This window comes from Dama dama, chromosome 5 (genome assembly GCF_033118175.1).
Source record: "Dama dama isolate Ldn47 chromosome 5, ASM3311817v1, whole genome shotgun sequence".
Classification (NCBI taxonomy): domain Eukaryota; kingdom Metazoa; phylum Chordata; class Mammalia; order Artiodactyla; family Cervidae; genus Dama; species Dama dama.
The window spans coordinates 112,952,024-112,970,875 of NC_083685.1; the positions used below are offsets into that span (position 1 = coordinate 112,952,024).

The 18,852-nt window shown below is 42.2% G+C and overlaps 1 protein-coding gene and 1 non-coding gene across 2 annotated transcripts in view; one reads left to right on the forward strand and one right to left on the reverse strand.

Annotated features, from left to right (window-relative positions):
• DHX8 (DEAH-box helicase 8) overlaps positions 1–18,852 on the forward strand; it is a 30,730-nt gene that overhangs the window by 7,271 nt on the left and 4,607 nt on the right. Inside the window, exons 7-20 of the mRNA XM_061144139.1 lie at positions 152–296; positions 390–593; positions 1,274–1,361; positions 3,531–3,628; positions 4,562–4,709; positions 6,007–6,188; positions 7,867–8,061; positions 8,320–8,505; positions 8,945–9,155; positions 9,520–9,701; positions 11,920–12,060; positions 15,441–15,596; positions 17,958–18,095; positions 18,568–18,696. Coding sequence (XP_061000122.1) covers positions 152–296; positions 390–593; positions 1,274–1,361; positions 3,531–3,628; positions 4,562–4,709; positions 6,007–6,188; positions 7,867–8,061; positions 8,320–8,505; positions 8,945–9,155; positions 9,520–9,701; positions 11,920–12,060; positions 15,441–15,596; positions 17,958–18,095; positions 18,568–18,696 — 2,203 coding nt within the window. The remainder of the gene's footprint in view (positions 1–151; positions 297–389; positions 594–1,273; positions 1,362–3,530; positions 3,629–4,561; positions 4,710–6,006; positions 6,189–7,866; positions 8,062–8,319; positions 8,506–8,944; positions 9,156–9,519; positions 9,702–11,919; positions 12,061–15,440; positions 15,597–17,957; positions 18,096–18,567; positions 18,697–18,852) is intronic.
• Positions 12,948–13,052, reverse strand: LOC133058214 (small nucleolar RNA U13). The gene has a single exon (XR_009693315.1). It is a non-coding gene; the product is annotated as a small nucleolar RNA U13 (small nucleolar RNA).

An 18,852-nucleotide genomic window follows, 5' to 3' on the forward strand; every position in this document is an offset into this window, starting at 1 on the left:
GGTGGTAATTCTAGTTTATTGTTTGGCCAGTTTCTTGGAACTTTGCTCTTGAGTTTAAGACCCATTTCCCTTTGTTCATTTCCAACAAGGGTGGAAAGTGGTTGGGGGAAAGGTATTTTAGGAATATTCCTGATATGTCTGACTCCCTCAGGAAGCGGTGGGAAGGCCTGGTCCACATCTCTGAGCTCCGGCGGGAAGGCCGTGTGGCCAATGTGGCTGACGTGGTAAGCAAAGGCCAGAGGGTCAAGGTCAAAGTGTTGTCCTTCACCGGGACCAAAACCAGCTTGAGCATGAAGGTAGGTGAGATATGCAACTGGTTTCCACATCTGATGGTCAAGGAGGCATAAGAGAATGGCAGATAAGCTCTCTCCCTTGTTTTTGTGCCTTAGGATGTGGATCAAGAGACCGGAGAAGATCTAAACCCAAATCGACGGCGGAATCTTGTCGGGGAGACCAACGAGGAGACCTCTATGAGGAATCCCGACAGGCCCACCCACCTGTCCCTCGTCAGTGCCCCTGAAGTAGAGGATGACTCACTAGAGCGCAAGCGCCTTACCCGCATCTCTGACCCAGAGAAGTGGGAGATCAAGCAGGTTGGGGCCCTTTGCTTTTATGGCCACGGTCACTCAGGGTGTGGCATGATGGTTACGGGGGTGGACCCTGGAGCATGATGGCCTGGGCTGACTTCAGACCACTCAGCTTGTCATCCTGAGCCAAGTCATACTACCTCTTTGTGCCTCAGAACCCCCATCTGTAAAACAGGACCAGTGTTGGCATTGTGGGGATTAAATGAGTTAGTAGAAGTGATGTTCTTAGATTAGTGCCTGCATGTGGTAAGTGCTGTTTGATTGATCGTTCTTGTTTTCATCATTTGTCAGTAAACATCAAAACCCCAGTGTTCCAGGTCACTGTGTGAAAACTAGGGCTGTGAGGATAAATATATCATGGTTCCTACCCTTGAGGAACTCCAGGTCTAGTGGAGGAGACAAATTGAAGCAAATAACTGGGAAGGTTTACCTTCTATATAATATGGAAAGTGCAGAGTGCTGTGGAGTCAGGGAGCAGATAAGATGTCCTGGGAATGCGACTCTTGAGCTGTGCTTTTGGGCGTGATGTTGTGCCCCCAGGGGTGGAATATATGGTGTTTGAGGCCCTGTAGTCTTGGGTCAGCAGAGGAAAAAACCTTGGTTTCCTACATGAAGTTTTTGTATAAAGTCAAAAGAAGAGTGTTGATCTAGCAGGCAACAAATGTTTCCTTTTATCCTTTGGCTAGATGATTGCTGCCAATGTCCTTTCCAAGGAAGAGTTCCCAGACTTTGATGAAGAGACTGGCATTCTGCCTAAAGTGGATGATGAAGAAGGTAACCAGCCACTTAGATGGAGCAGGATAATGGATTGGGAGGACAGTTGGCAAGTTCAGCCATGGATAGGGTTTATTTGTAATTTAAACCAGTGGTTAAACTCATCTGTTTCTTGGGTCTCACACCTCTTCTCTCAAAGAACAAGGGTCCTTTCATGATGGAGGAAAAAAACCCTCATTTTTCTGATAAATGTTTAGATATTGCTATACTTGTTGTTTATGATCAGTTTTTAGGATATAAGGTGCTTAAGTCAGTTTTTAAGATACAAGAAGTTCTAGTATTTTGGGGAGTGAATTTGATCTCATATTTTTAGTAATTTGTTCTCTAAATCTTGGATCCACCTAGATTACCTCTGAGTTGCCATGGAAACAATTTTTAAGCTCAGCCTATTGGCAATTTTTTAAAAAAATTGTGAAATAAATTCCTTAATGAAGTGTATATGATTTATATAATAATAACAAATGAAAACCTGTGTACCTACCACCCAATTCAGTTCAGTTCAGCATCTCAGTCGTGTCCTACTCTTTGTGACCCCATGAACTGCAGCACACCAGGCCTCCCTGTCCATCACCAACTCCCTGAGTTTACCCAAACTCATGTCCATTGAGTCGGTGATGCCATCCAACCATCTCATCCTCTGTCGTCCTCTTCTCCTGCCCTCAATGTTTCCCAGCATCAGGGTCTTTTCAAATGAGTCAGCTCTTTGCATCAGGTGGCCAAAGTATTGGAGTTTCAGCTTCAACATCAGTCCTTCCAGTGAATACCCAGGACTGATCTCCTTTAGGATGGACTGGTTGGATCTCCTTGCAGCCCAAGGGACTCTCAAGAGTCTCCTCTAACACCACAATTCAAAAGCATCAATTCTTCGGCACTCAGCTTTCTCTATAGTCCAACTCTCACATCCATACATGACTGTTGGAAAAACCATAGCCTTGACTAGATGGACCTTTGTTGACAAAGTAATGTCTCTGCTTTTTAATATGCTGTCTAGGTTGGTCATAACTTTCTTTCCAAGGAGTAAGTGTCTTTTAATTTCATGGCTGCAGTCACCATCTGCAGTGATTTTGGAGCCCCCAAAAATAAAGTCAGCCACTGTTTCCACTGTTTCCCCATCTATTTGCCATGAAGTGATGGGACTGAATGCCATGATCTTAGTTTTCTGAATGTTGAGCTTTAAGCCAACTTTTTCACTCTCCTTTTTCACTTTCGTCAAGAGGCTGTTTAGTTCTTCACTTTCTGCCATGAGAGTAGAACTTTATCAGCACCTTTGAAGCCCTTACTTGCTCTCTCTGATTAGACCTTTCTCCTTCCTCATCTGGGTAATCACCATCCTCAATTTTACCTTATTTCCTGGTTTTCTTAGTATCTTATCACCTATCTATCCCTAAACACTGTATTGTTTAGTTTGTTTTTGAACTTCCTTTTTTTTTCTTGAGTCACCATTATTCTTTCAGTATATATCTATGTTGATTTTTATAGTCTAATTTCATTTGTTTTCACTGCTGTAGAGTTTTTCTGTGTATAAAGTTGCCATAATTTGTCCATTTTACTTTTGATGGGCATATGGGCTGTTTTCTGGGGGTTTTTTGTTTGCCTTTATGAAAATTTTTATTATGAAATTCCTGTACTTGTCTCTTAATGCACATGTGCAAGACTGTCTCTTTTTCCTGAATATGTAGAAGGAGAATTACTAGGTAGCAGGACATGTATGTGTTCAACTTGACCAGGCAGTCCCCATTGTTTTCTAAAGTTTTTGTGCCAATTTACACTACTACTATAAGTGTGAGTGAGTTTCTGTTGCTCTACATCCTTGCCAACATTTGATGTTATCCAACTGAACTTTCCCCCTGGCCCCCATCTGTTGTGGGCTAAGAGTTGTTATTCCACATGAAGTTGAAAGGCAGATACCTTAGTACTATTTAGAATATCAGACAACAATTTTCCATAGCCTTAACTTCTTTTGAAAGAAGCTCTGATTCGTTCTTAGGCTGGAGCACAAATGCCTTTGAAATGGCTGGTGGGCAGGGTAGACAGTCACCCACATTAGAGTTTTGAGAGCTATCTTTGATAAAGATTGCTGATGCCTGTGGAAATTAATGGTTTATGTGAGAACGATGGGTCATTTATGTCTTTTGTCTTTGGCTAATTTTTCTTTTGGGGGATTTTCAGATGAGGACCTTGAGATCGAGCTGGTCGAAGAAGAGCCTCCATTCCTGCGAGGGCACACCAAGCAAAGCATGGACATGAGCCCTATCAAGATCGTTAAGGTGAGAAACGCCGGGACTCTAGCCTGGGTGTGTCACGTGAACTGCTTTTCCTAAAGTGACGATTCAGTTTTTCAGAGCAGGCTACTGGATCTGAGGAAGCAGAACTCAGGCCACAGGAGGCAGTAATGACTGTTGGTTGGGGTCTAGAATGTTTTTGTTATAGAGGAAGATTGACTTGACTTTGTTGTTTTTGCCTTTTAAATTCTTACAGTCTCAGTGTGTTTTGGGAAGAAGCAGAGATAAATATGAGTGCTGGACCTATTATCACTGCCTTTGTCCAGGCTTTAGGGCTTGAGTCATCACCTTACAGGTTCAAGGGCAATTGTTAATGGATCACTTGATCAACTGGGGTTCCCAGTAGAAAGCTATAGTACTAGATGTTGTGTAGGGTAGAGCTGTGAAGAGAATTCATGGAATTGTTATGATAAAATTTGGGGTTTGGAAGAAGGTTTCTTAAAAGGCTCAACTGTTGCTTGTAATCCAACCATATATCCTCTGCAGTTCGTCTCACATGGTCTTCTCATGTCTGCTTGACAGTGTTGGTGACAGGGAATTCACCAGCTCTTGAGGAAACCCATTGCATCCCCAGATGGATCTGATCAGTAGACTTCTTTAGATAGAGCTAAATATGTCTTACTGAGGCATCTACATTGGTCTTAGTTCTTAGGATCATACACAAGAATATGGCTTCTCTCTTGGGGTTCTCATCTTCAAGCCCCAAATCCCCAATTCTTTGAATGATTTATTGCTGTCCTTGTTCATGTTCTTTGAATATGGTACAGTTGATCCACTTCTTTCATGGAGTCTAATATGTTGATATGAAGTTTCTTCTAGGTGAATCTCCCTTTTAGACTTGAGCAGCTTTTTTATTTCTGGATATTCAATACATGCTGAGACCCCATTCTGCTGTTGCCTTGTCCTCTGTTGCACTAGAATCCAGATGGCTCCCTCTCCCAAGCAGCGATGATGCAGAGTGCCTTGGCCAAAGAAAGGCGGGAACTTAAGCAAGCACAGCGGGAAGCTGAGATGGATTCTATTCCCATGGGACTCAACAAACATTGGGTTGATCCTCTGCCTGATGGTAGGACTCTGGGGGTTGGTGGGTATGTGGACTTAAAAAAAAAATCTGAACCTTCAAATATACAGGGAGAGGGCACTGTCATCACATAGCTGAAGATTTAGCCTTGACTTTGGTGATTCAGTTTTTCCCTTCAGTTAGAGCATGTTTTTGTTTGTTTTGTTTTTTAAATGTTTTTGTAACTGTGGTCAAATCATTAGACTGGCTGTTTTCTTTTGAATAACTTAAAACTTTTTATTCTAAAGATAATACAGCTCTGAAACTTCTCTTTTCATGTAATTTTTTGTGTAGTAAATATTAACTGACTGTTGGATACAGTCATAACAAATACTGTTTGTGTTAAGTACGTGGGGATACAGCTGTGAAGAGGACAGACATGGTCCCTGCTCTTATGAGGTTTACAGTTTGGTGGGGAAGATGGATAGTAACCAGATAATTACCAAATTACTAATTAGTTAAATCACAAACCAGTGCCGGATAAGAAGTAGAGGTGTGGTTGGCTATTGTGGGTCACTTCCCTGGGAAGACAAAGGCCTGAAGGATAAATAGGATTTAGTCTGTCCATCAGAGAAGGCAATGGCAACCTACTGCAGTACCCTTGCCTGGAAAATCCCATGGACGGAGGAGCCTGGTAGGCTGCAGTCCATGGGGTCGCTGAGTTGGGCATGACTGAGCGACTTCGCTTTCACTTTTCACTTTCATGGGTTGGAGAAGGAAATGGCAACCCACTCCAGGGTTCTTGCCTGGAAAATCCCAGAGACAGCAGAGCCTGGTAGGCTGCCGTCTATGGGGTCGCACAGAGTCAGACACAACTGACTTGACTTAGCAGCAGCAGCAGTCTGTCCATGGGGATGACATGGGGGTTAGGGAGTATGTTCCAGGCTGAGGAATAGCCTGTGCTGAGGCTGTGATGTCTGAAAGAAAACCTGTGTGGCTGTAACAGTGATGGGTGGAGTTCGCGGGGGCGGGGGTGAAATGTGGCCGCCAGGATTTTGTAGATGGCATTAGGAATTGGGGCTCAGTCCTGGCGTTCACTGGGAAATGGTGCAAAGTTCTAAGTTGGGGAGTGGCAAGATCAGAATGGAATTTCCAAAGGATTATTGAGGGTACCCTGCAGAATTGAATTGGATGGGTTAAGAGTAAATAGATGTGGTGAATTAGGAGGCTTTTATAATAGTTCAGAGGAGAGATGATGGCTTAAAGACAGGATGCAGAGAGGAGGAATGTACTGGAGAAATGTGATCTGTTGAAGGTTGGGAAGGGACAGTGAGGTTGATAAGTCACCTGTTTTCCTTCACAGCGGAAGGCAGGCAGATTGCTGCTAACATGAGGGGTATTGGGATGATGCCCAATGACATTCCCGAGTGGAAGAAGCATGCCTTTGGGGGCAACAAAGCTTCATATGGAAAAAAGACCCAGATGTCAATCATTGAACAGAGGGAGAGCCTGCCCATCTACAAGCTGAAGGAGCAGCTGGTCCAGGTGAGAAGCTCTTTATGACATGTTGGTGGGGAAATCAGGGTGTTTTCTAAAAATGACATGTCTTAATTGAAATCAGTGCATTTGAAGTGGCTTTTCTGAAGGGAGTAGGAAAAAAAACAATATTTCTAACTACTTAAACACATATATATTAGTCTACATTTTTTTTCTATGAGGAAATAAATCTATTTGAACTGGGGAATCCCTGGAGCAATTACAAGTGGGCAGAGTATTGTGTTGAGTAAGAAAAATGGGGATGCTTGACTTCCCATTGAGGCAAGTCTTTGCTTCAGGTACTTATTTCCATTTTCTTGCGATCTGATTTAAGATCATGAAACCTTCCTGAGGCAACGCACTTTATTAGTTTCCAGCAAATCCTTGCAATGATCTCTTATACAAACAAGTACAAATGTATGTATGTACATACACACACAGGTATCGTACGTTTTATATGAACCATGTGTGTTTCTAGATGGCAGCGTATTATATATACTGTTTTGTATTTTGCTTTTTCCCCCTCTGTGACACAGCTCAGCATTGTTCCCTATTTTTCTTCTAGTGCTTTGTTATGTGGGTGTACTGTGGCTTATTTAACTAGTCCTGTGTTAATAGACATGTAGGTTGATGGCAATCCTTTGCTGTTATAAACAGTGTAGAAATCAAGTGACTTTAGGGGGTAAGGTACTGGACATTTGAGAATGACAGTAGAAACGAACTCTATATTTAGCTTTTTTATTTGCTACTGAATTCTTTAATCATGTGCATATAATACTTGAAAAAACATACATATATGTATATAAAATATCAAGGTGAGCTGGATAGTTTATGCTTTTAGCATCATTGTATTTTTATGAGTTTAAGGAAAACAATACATTTTTAAATAATTGAGTCAGTTTAAAGAATAAAAGAATACTCATGGAATTCTCTGGTGGTCCAGTGGTTAGGACTCCATGCTTTCACTGCAGGGGCCCAAGTTTTATCCCTGGTTGGGGAACTGAGATCTTGCATGCTTCTTGGAGCATCCAAAAATGTAAATAAATTGAAAAGTTTAAAGTTTTTAATTTGTTATGCATGCATGTGTGCTCAGTCGCTACAAGTCATGTCCGACTCTTCTGTGACCTCATGGACTGCAGCTTTCCGGGCTCCACTGTCTGTGGGATTTCCCAGGCAAGAATACTGAAGTGGGTTGCCATTCCCTTCTCCAGGGGATGTTCCTGACCCAGGGATCGAACTGCATCTCCTGCATTGGCAGGCAGATTCTATACCACCGAGCCACCTGGGAAAGTGTTGAAAGTGAAGGTGTTAGTTACTCAGTCGTGTCCGACTCTTTGTGACCGCGTGGACTGTAGCCTACCAGGCTCCTTTGTCCGTGGAATTTTCCAGGCAAGAATACTGGAGTGGGTAGCCATTCCCTTCCCTAGGGAATCTTCCTGACCCACATCTCCTGCATTGTAGGCAGATTCTTTACCCACTAAGCTAAAAAAGAACATCACCCATAGAAAATCACCATTAATATTTTTTTCTATGCATACTTAAAAATTTAAACCCTGATTGTCATCTTACATATATGCACCACCGTTTCCCCTTTTTCTCCTTTAATGTTAGAACTTAATCAATTTTTTTACTCCAGGGTAATGTTTGGCAGATTTTAATGACCTTACTTATATTTGGTTGCTTTCAGGCTGTCCATGACAATCAGATCCTGATTGTTATTGGAGAGACAGGGTCTGGGAAGACCACGCAGATCACCCAGTACCTGGCGGAGGCGGGCTACACTTCCAGGGGCAAGATTGGATGTACCCAGCCTAGACGAGTAGCGGCCATGTCTGTGGCCAAAAGAGTGTCAGAGGAGTTCGGTTGTTGCTTAGGCCAAGAGGTGAGTGGGTGATGATGCTGTTCTGGGAATAATACTACCCCTTTTCAGGTTTCTCCTGAGAGAGAGAGGGTTTCTCATGTTCATCAGATCTGTTCAGGATCAAACCCCAGGCAGATTTTACTTTGAGGAAATCACTGTACATCTTAGTCAAATTCTATCTATTAAGATTATGGGTAGTAATCTGGGCTGAAATCGTGAGTGAAGATTGCAAAAAGGAGAGGTTTGTGTCTAAGGTTTTCCACTTCTGTTCTGCTTTAGGTGGGGTACACTATTCGATTTGAGGACTGCACCAGCCCAGAAACAGTCATCAAGTACATGACAGACGGGATGTTGCTCCGAGAGTGCCTGATCGACCCCGACCTCACTCAGTATGCAATCATCATGTTGGATGAGGCGCATGAGAGAACAATTCACACTGATGTGCTCTTTGGATTGCTGAAAAAGGTAACTAGGTCCTCTTCAGTGACCCTTCTGCCTGTTGGGAACTGAATTCTGGGAATAGATGTTATTTTTTAAGATTCACTTACTTGATTATTTATTTTTAGCTGTGCTGGGTCTTTGTTGCTGCATGTGGGCTTTCTCAAGTTGCAGAGAGCAGGGGCTACTCTCTAGTTCTGGTGCGGGGCTTCTCATTGCAGTGGCTCCTCTTGGTGGAGCACGGGCTCTAGTCGTTGTGGTACGTGGGCTCGGGTTGTGGCGCGTGGGCTTAGTTGCTCTGCGGCATGTGGGACCTTCTCGGACCAGGGATTGAACCCATTTCTCCTGCATTGGCAGGGGGATTCCTAACCATTTGACCACCAGGAAAGCCCTGGTAATTGGATTTGAGTACCTGTGCCTTTTTTGGGCAGTCCTTTTTAGTAAGCTGCATTGCATTTCCCTTTAGACGGTTCAGAAACGGCAGGACATGAAACTGATTGTCACCTCAGCCACCTTGGATGCTGTGAAGTTTTCTCAGTACTTCTATGAAGCTCCCATCTTTACCATCCCAGGTCGAACATACCCAGTGGAAATATTGTACACAAAGGAACCTGAAACCGATTATCTCGATGCCAGCTTGATCACGGTCATGCAGATCCACTTAACAGAACCACCAGGTAGGGGATAAAGAGCGTTTTTCCTCTTAGGCCAAAAGTCCTGAAGTGGGTATTTTTGCTCATTTTTTATAAAAATGCCTTTTAAATGTTGGTTGGTGTGTAGGTCTCAGGTTTGCATGTTTGAAGTGGTGGTGATGAAAATATAAATAATAGTATGCAGGGTATAAATGCATCTATTTAAACATAGTCACAAATTTTTTAAAAATTAAAAAAGAATAAACATGGGTAGCAGAAAACCTCTTGATTTGTTAGAGATCAGAATATGAGAGTATTTTCCACCTTTTGGAGTTCTGTGAATGTCAGTGTGGCCTTTGTATAGAACACACAGCAGGGAAGTCAGTTCATGCTCCTGTTCTCCTCTTAGGTGATATCCTGGTCTTCCTGACTGGTCAGGAAGAGATTGATACTGCTTGCGAGATCCTGTATGAAAGAATGAAATCCCTGGGACCTGATGTTCCAGAACTGATTATCCTCCCAGTGTATTCTGCTCTCCCCAGTGAGATGCAGACCCGAATCTTTGACCCAGCTCCACCTGGCAGCAGAAAGGTAACACAGGCGCTTGTGTTCTGAAACCACGTGGTGTATGCAACTGTTCCTGATGGGGATTGCTTATGGTGTATGTGAGTCTTGTGTATTATATTTTAGGAAGTAGTCCAACCAGTTTGTTAAGGAATGAGGGTCTTGTATGTGATCCCTGCTCTTCTTCCTCCCTTTTCCTTCATTTGACAGGTTGTTTTTTGAGCATTTCCCAGACTTTGGGGTAGACACAGGGCTGCCATCTGAGGATAGGTTCTGTCTGCTGTGGAACATCCACCAGTAGACAGGCCTTTACCATAGAGTGTGACAGTGCTACTAGTGCGCTGGGTCCCCAGAGGGGGAGCACCCAACCCAGTGTTCTTACTGGAAGTTAGGGTCTAAGCTAGTCCTGAAGAACCCGTGGATGTTCACCTAGACAAGACGGGCAGGACAACATGCATTCCGAGTCGGCAGAACAGGCCCTCCTAGCTAAGAGCTGTGTGGGTTTTCAGGGAGATGTGTAGTTCCAGCAGCTGGAATTGACTGTATGAGTATGTGTGAGACAGTGGGCAAGGAGACAGATGGATTTTACAGTAATAGCTTTATTGAGATATATAATTTACCTACCGACCAATTACCCCTTTAAAGCATAAAATTCAGTACACATTAGTATAGTCACAGAATTTTTTTAGTATATTCACAGAATTGTGCAGCCATGAATTACCATTATTAATCATTCATCACTAACCATTAATCACTACAACTTAACCTTTATAGCAATCTCATCATCCCCAAAAGAGACCCTTTAGAAAGCATCCCCCATTCACCCCTCTGCTCAGCCCCTGGGAACCGCTTTCTGTCTCTGGATTCACCTGTTCTGGACATGTCATATAAATGGAGTCATCATAATTTGTGGTCCTTGGGGACTAGCTTCTTTCACTTAGTGTGTTTTCAAGATCCATCCATGTTGTAGCATGTATAAGCACTTCTTTTCTTTTCACTGTTGAAGAATACTCTTGTAGAACAGAATGTACAACATTTTGTTTATCCATTCGTCAGTTGATGGACATTTGGATTATTTCCACCTTTTAGCTATTATGAATAACGGTGCTGTGAACATTTGTTTACAAGTTTTCGTGTGGACATATGTTTCCTTTTCTCTTGAGTACATACCTAGGAATGGAAGACAGATGGATTTTCTTTTTTAATTGAAATACAGTTGATGTACAACATTATGTTAGTTTCAGGGGTACTACAAAGTGATTTGACATTTGCATACATTATAAAATGATCACCAGAATGAATCTGGTAACCATCTGGAAGACAGATGGATCTGAATAACATTGAAGAGTTAGAACGGTCAAGACATAGTGGGCGCCTGGAGATTTAGGGAAGGGCAGCGGGGAGAAGTCAGGAATGACTACCAGGTTTCTGGCTTGGGCAGCTAGATGGAAGATGGTGCTGAGGAGACAAATGAAGAGGAGCAGGTTTGAGAGGAAAACGGTGACTCCTCCTCTGTTCCTGGTGATCGTGCTTCTCTCCACAGGGGAGTTCTCTGGCAGGTAGGAGCCTTTCAGGGCCAGTAAAATGCTGGCATGAGGCGAGATGTTCTGGTGCCTCCTGGCAATGATTTTTCCAAGCAATTGTGTTTTATTGTCTGAACCTCTGGGTGGAAGAAGAGTGGCAATACCAGGCTGAGACCAATAATCTAGATCACATATGCTGCTTTTTACACACAGATCGTGAAATTCCTCTGCTGCCTCGTGGTTCATTTTATGATCAGAAAAAAAAGTCTCCCTCTTGTTCCACATACACAAACAGCTCATTTTGTAGTACAGATGTCCCTGTGGGGGAAGGAAAATCTCATTTTGCACTGGCACATGTGATACCAGGAAATCTCTGCTTTCCCAGGGTGCTAGAAAATTAAAATTGTAGTAATCAGCATTGGATCTAGAAAATGAAGGATGTAGCCATTTGTACAAATGAAATTGGCTTTGCCTGGCCATTGCTTTTTCCTACTCCACTTCTCTCAGGTACCACTCCCTCCCCAGCCTAACACTATAAGATGAAGGCACCTCCCCTTCCACCCATTTGAAGCCAAACAGAGATTAAGTGCTCTCTAACCATCTAGAGAGAGGGAGAGAGCTGCACAACCTCTTCGGAAAGATATCCGAGTTCAGAAGTCTGATTTCACACCTCAGAACTGAGACTGGGCAGTTCAATCCAGCTACGTCCCTCTTGCCTGCAGGTCGTGATTGCCACCAACATTGCGGAGACATCGCTGACTATTGATGGCATTTACTATGTGGTGGACCCTGGATTCGTGAAGCAGAAGGTGTACAATTCTAAGACAGGGATTGACCAGCTCGTGGTGACTCCTATTTCTCAGGTAGGGCAACTTCTTCTGGCAGCTTTTCTGAAAATCCTGGTTAGGGCTTTTCTGACATTTTTTATAGTTTTGTATTTTGAACTTTATTGTTTTAAGATATTGGCTGCTTTGTTGAGATACAGGAGATTTTGTGTTGTTTGTTTTTAATCTTCAGAATAGTCTTTCAACATTAAAAAACCCCATACAACTGGAATTAAAAAAAAAAAAGAAATTGAATCTTAGCATCCTTGATTATCTTAAGAATATTATTTTTAAAAATATTGCACTTAGCCACAAATATCTGAGATAGTAATAAAATTCAAGAAATGATAATAATGTGTTTCTTTGGTAATTATGGAACAGTTTCCTGCCTAAATTATATTTTAAACTCAAAATGGATTAAAGATCTAAATGTAAGGCCAGAAACTATAAAACTCCTAGAGGAGAACATAGGCAAAACACTCTCCGACATGAATCACAGCAGGATCCTCTATGACCCACCTCCCAGAATATTGGAAATAAAAGCAAAGATAAACAAATGGGACCTAATGAAACTTAAAAGCTTTTGCACAACAAAGGAAACTATAAGTAAGGTGAAAAGACAGCCCTCAGATTGGGAGAAAATAATAGCAAATGAAGCAACAGACAAAGGATTAATCTCAAAAATATACAAGCAACTCCTGCAGCTCAATTCCAGAAAAATAAATGACCCAATCAAAAAATGGGCCAAAGAACTAAACAGACATTTCTCCAAAGAAGACATACAGATGGCTAACAAACACATGAAAAGATGCTCAACATCATTCATTATCAGAGAAATGCAAATCAAAACCACAATGAGGTACCATTACACGCCAGTCAGGATGGCTGCTATCCAAAAGTCTATATTTTATTTATTTATTTTTTTACGTCAGACAGGTAATGTGCCAATGTCGTAACAAGGTTTGGAAGGAGGCACATGTCACGCAGCAGCGTGAACACCCAATCATCATGCTCATGAACTACAAAAGGATCCAAAAGTCTATATTTTAAAATGAATATCCTGATCATCCTTTTTGAAGGCAGTTTTAATGAAGGCAGTTCCCCAATGTATGTGAAATGTAAAAGTTCATTTCTTGAACCTAACAGTTCTGCTTCTGGAAATAAATCTGAAAGTTAGAAATTATTGAACTCATATCCAAAGGTAATGGAAAAGGATGTTCATGAAGCATTATTTGTATTAGAGGGAACCTGGGAAAATTCTAAATTAGTTCTGAAAGGGAAGTAGTTTAATAAAGTATGGTAAATTCATGCCATAGAATGTTTACATTAACATAGTGGTGTGTATCTGTATTTAATGAGGTAAGTACATAACTGTGATATGTTATTTGAAAAAAGTGAGCTGCAAAGTAGCATGAGTAGTATAATCCAGTTTTTGTTTAAAAATAGATGGTATGCGCCTGTGCACAGTGTATGTGAACGTCCCTGCGATTGAAAGCGTAGTGTAGGCAAAATGTTGGGCAAGGTTCTTTCTCGGTGGTGCTGCTGGTTTCTGTGCTGGTGGGTAAAGCACGTTTTCTTCCCGATACTTTTATATATTGTCTTAATATTCTATAAGAGGCATGTGTTACTCATAATCTATAATTCCATAAGGCTATTTTCATTTTGAAACTTAAGTAATAATAGCTGACACTTGCAGGGTACTTCCCATGTACCAGGCACTGTCCCAGGTACTTTGATGCACATGAACTCATTACATTCTCAGTTGATCTTCTGTGGTAGATGTTATTATCCTCATCTCACAAGTGAGACTGAGGGCCAGTGACTTGCCTAAGGTCACATAGCTGGTAGAGCCAGGATTTGAACCTGGGCAAGGGAGTTCCCTGGTGGTCGTGGTTAAGACTCTGTATTTTTAATGCAGAAGGCATGGGTTCAGTCCCTGCTCAGGGAGCTAAGATCCCATATGTCTGCTGTGCGTGCGTGCATGTATGTGTTTGTGCTCACTTGCTCAGTCGTATCCGACCCTTTGCAACCCCACGGACTGTAGCCCACCAGGCTCCTCTGTCCAAGGGATTCTGCAGGCAGGAATACTAGAGTGGGTTGCCATGCCCTCCTCAAGGGGATCTTCCCAACCTGAACCCATGTTTCCTGAGTCTCCTGCATCACAGACAGAATCTTTACCCACTGAGCCACCTGGGAAGCCATGCCTGCTGTGAGATGTGGCCCAAAAAGAAAAGAAAAAGAAATTAAACTTGGGCAGTGGTCCCAGCATATGTGCTTCTGTACCAGTTCTTCTGGGGGTGATACGTGCAACTCGCAGTGATGGAGAAATTATTCATCTCTGCCCTCCGTAATTTGAGAAACATCTGTAGAATGTTGTGGAATCTGATTGCTGCCTCCCTCTGAGTGGGTGACCTCTCATACTCTTATCTTTTTGGTTTGGAGCTGGCATATAAATTCATAAACCCTGATACTATTTATAAGACAGATGGTTTTGTCAGAAAATGGCCCTCTCCAGATTGCTATTCACTGGTTTCCTAGCAACCTAGGGCTAACCTACATATTGTTTTTAATTTTAAAAATTAGCGCCCCTCTCCCCTGAGTACAGAAGTAATATAACATTATTTTGAAAATTGCCCATAGTCCTATTGCCACCAACTACTGTCTTCATTATGATGTTTTTTCTTGCCTATCTTTTTTCATGTTTATTTCAGATTGAAATTTTAATAGTGTAGTAAGTATGTGGGTTTTGATTAATATTTAACTTTCCTGATAAGGTAAGTTAAGGTAATATATGTTCATTTTTGGATATTTGTTAAAGAAAATAGAACTCATCTACAAGCCTAGCATCAGAGTTAGCCAAAGTTAACATTTTAGGGCATTTTTTCCCTAGTTTTTTATTTCTGATAGTTTGTATATTTACATTAAGATTAAAAAAATAAAATTAGTATTGTTTGGTGATTTGCTTTTTCACCTCTATGAGTGAACTTGTTCATCTGCCATTGAGCATCTCAAAAACTTGGTTTTTAAAATAGCTGCAGACTCGTTCACTGGTATGATTACGTTGTATTTATTCAGTTCACTTACATTTTTGGTTATCATGGTGGAGGATGGGTTTTGTCATTTGGTTTTATGCTTTCTTATGTTGTGCCATGCTAGTTTGAAAGTATATTTCTGTGATCTTTACAGTATTTCTTCTATTCACTTGCTTGTATTAATATTTGGCCTCACTTGAACAGACTTCTCTGAGTGGGGATGATTAAGAGCGGTGGTAAGAACTCTTGGAAATAGTCCTAGAGGAAGTGAAATAAACCCCATTTTAGGTTTTGCCCATTGCAAAGTGCCCCCTTTCTACAGATTTCCTGGGTGAAGCCATTAAGGAATGCTTAACAGATCTGTTACTTTTATTCCCACCCCTCTAGGCTCAGGCAAAGCAACGAGCTGGCAGAGCTGGGAGAACAGGCCCAGGGAAGTGTTACAGGCTGTACACAGAACGTGCCTACCGAGATGAAATGCTGACCACCAACGTGCCAGAAATTCAGAGAACCAACTTAGCAAGCACAGTGCTCTCGCTCAAGGTAGAAATCACTGTCTTGTTAGAATGGGCTGGTGGAGCAGTCCAATTCTGTGGCCTTAGTGAATGGATCTCGGTTTTATGAATCTTGTTAAATACTTCAGTAACCTCATGGAACCCGTCCCTTTGGGTACAAGGCAAACAGCTGTGATAACAGCCTCTCCACCGCGGGTCTGGGGCTAAATTGGCGTGTGTGCTGTGTTGTTTTTTTTCTTGCCATCATAACCAGCAGGATATTTGGTTATAAAAGATTTTAGTTAGGAGCATTATCTGTCTAACAGGATATTAGAAAAATCGAGCCACTGCCAAACTGTGGACAAACTCACTTCCCTCAACCCTTTAACTTTCACATCCAAATTCTGTTCTTTTAAAACAGAAGCAAAACCCCCAATCCTAAAGCTTTGCAAGGGAACAACTGTTAGTACAGGTTTCAGACTGGCCCCTTGGGGCTGGGTTTCATTCTAAATCACTGCTCTTCCTCTCTCAGTCCCCATGAGAGCCTTCAGTCTCTCTTGGCAGGGGGAACTGCATGAGGAATTTCCCAGATGATGGCACCCCTACCCAGCGCCGCGCCCCCCGCCCCCCCCCCCCCTCCCGCCAACTCCAGTGCTGCCCTGGAGCTCTGGCACTTTACTAACGCACAGTGTTCTGTTGTAATTTATTATTCATTCCCTGTACGAAAGGCTAAAACAGAGCTTCAGAGGAAAAAGACAAAAAAGCCTGCTCCAGTCTCTGAAGTGAGAACAGAGAGGCATCTGTGGCTCAAAGTTCTGCTCTGAGCTGTGTGTCTTTGGTAAATTTACCTGCTCGGCTCTCTGCTCTGTATTCTCCTCTCAAAGTGGGGGGCTGTTAATAGTCTCTGCTGTGGATAAATGAGATAGTGCAGGTAAAGGCACTTGGCACAACACGTACTGATTGCTAACATAATTCCTTGTTGTTATTCATACAGTAAGCAGTTATTGAACACCTGCTGGGTTTATGGTCACCATCACTTCTGTGGGAAAGAAACAGAAAGCTTAGGTCCTGCCTTTATACACATTTGGATAGTGCATCATTTTGTTTCTTTTATTCATCAAATTAGCCAACAGATGTATCAAATGCCTGCTCTGTGGCAGGCAGGCGATTGCATGTGGTTCTCTGTGTCACCATGGTGAACTCTGAGAGCAGGGGCCATATCTTAGTCCTCTTTGTATCCCTCCCACCTAACATGGCACACAGGGCACTTTCTGCATACACAGGAGATATTATGTATGCAGGAGATAGGGCTAGCTGGTTGTTATTTCTCTTTCTTTTTTTAATTATGGTAAAATATATAACACATTGTCATTGTAATCTTTTAAAATGTCTAGTTCAGTGGCACTAAGTGCATTCACATTGAGCAGCCGTCACTACTATCCATTTCCAGAACTTTTTGATCATCCCAAATTGAAACTCTGTACTCATTTAGCTAAACTATCCCCTTCCCCCTCCCTCCTGCCCCTGGTAACCAAATTACTTTCTGTCTCTATGAATCTGCCTAGCCTAGGTACCTCAGATAAAAGGAATCACACCTATTTGTCCTTTTGATCTGGCTTATTTTACTTGTTGTTTTCAAGTTTCATCATGCTGTAGCATGTATTAGAATTTCAGTTGTTTTTAAGGGTGAGTAATATTCCATTGTATGTATATACAGCGTTTTGTTTATCCATTCTTCTATTGATAGACTTCTGGGTGGTTTCTACCTTTTAGCTATTGTGAGGAATGTTGCTATGAACTTTAATGTACAAGTATTTGTCCTGAGTCCCTTCTTTCATTTCTTTTGAGTGTATACCTAGAAGTGGAATTCTTAGATCACCTGGTAACTCTGTGTTTAACTTATTGGTGAATCACCAAGCAGCCACATAGTTTTATTCCCATCAGCAATGTATGAGGATTCCTGTTTCTCCATATCTTGCCAACACTTGTTATTTTCTTTCTTAAATTATGGCTGTCGCCATCCTAGTAGGCATGAAGTGGTATTTCATGGTGGTTTTGATTTGCATTTCCCTAATTACTGGTTATATTGAGTATCTTTTCTTGTGTTTGTTCCTGTTTTTTTATGTATCTTTGGAGACATGTCTATCTTTGCCCATTTTTAAATTTTTGTCTTTTGGTTTTTGAACTAAATATTCTGAGAGTATTTTTTTTAATGTTTCCCAAGAAAGTATATGTTTTATAACAGTCTTGAGGTTTGTGTGACCCAGCCCTCCTGCTAATCCCTGTGGTAGCTTCTCTGGTAGCTTCCTAATTGCAGTTGAAGAAATAAGAAGGTGATAAGTAGTCTCCCTCCATGTGAGCACTGGTGAGGCTGACCCTGCCATCTACACATTGTTCCCTTCTGTTCTAGGCCATGGGCATCAATGACCTGCTGTCCTTTGACTTCATGGATGCCCCACCCATGGAAACCTTGATCACAGCCATGGAGCAGCTGTACACGCTAGGGGCCCTGGATGACGAGGGCCTGCTTACTCGCCTGGGCCGCAGGGTAGGGGACAGCCCTAAACCTCGGTTGCTTTGGGGAAGATTCCCTGGCTAGCCTTCCATTCTTTCTGTTCTGTATAAGAAATTAAGCTCTGAGGCCCTGGATAAGCTTTGACTAGAATTCTGCATGCCTGTGTTTAACTTGGATTTTCCACTATTGCTTGAAACTATTTCTTCTTTACAGAAAAAGAAATTCTATCCAACTAATCTTACTTCATGATATGTAATTGAGTTTAGCCTTTGAAAAGATGTCTGTAAAATTCCCACCTGCCCCAACAGTAGTTATAACCTTGGTCATATACATTTTGTTGAAATTTATTTGGGAAATAAAAAAAAAAAAAACTCTTCTAATAGAGTGAGGCATCCCACATCATCATGCTTGGGTAAACTTCCTGTGGTCTGTTACCCACTCTGAACCAGGACTCCAGGTGGGTCTTTCCCAGGGTAACAATTGTAGTTTCTTCTTCTCCCTCTAGATGGCAGAGTTCCCTCTGGAGCCAATGCTGTGCAAAATGCTGATCATGTCTGTGCATCTGGGCTGCAGTGAGGAAATGCTGACCATTGTGTCCATGCTGTCTGTGCAGAACGTCTTCTACAGGCCCAAAGTAAGGAGTGCAGGCCTGCGTTCATGTAGGGGTCAGGCGAAGTTGGGTAAAGTCAGCCTGTTGCCACCCAAGTGCTTAATGTGCACACTTGATTGGGCCATGGAGGGCGTCCCAGCGGTGCTGGGTGTTCAGTCAGTAGGTATTGGGTGGGAAATG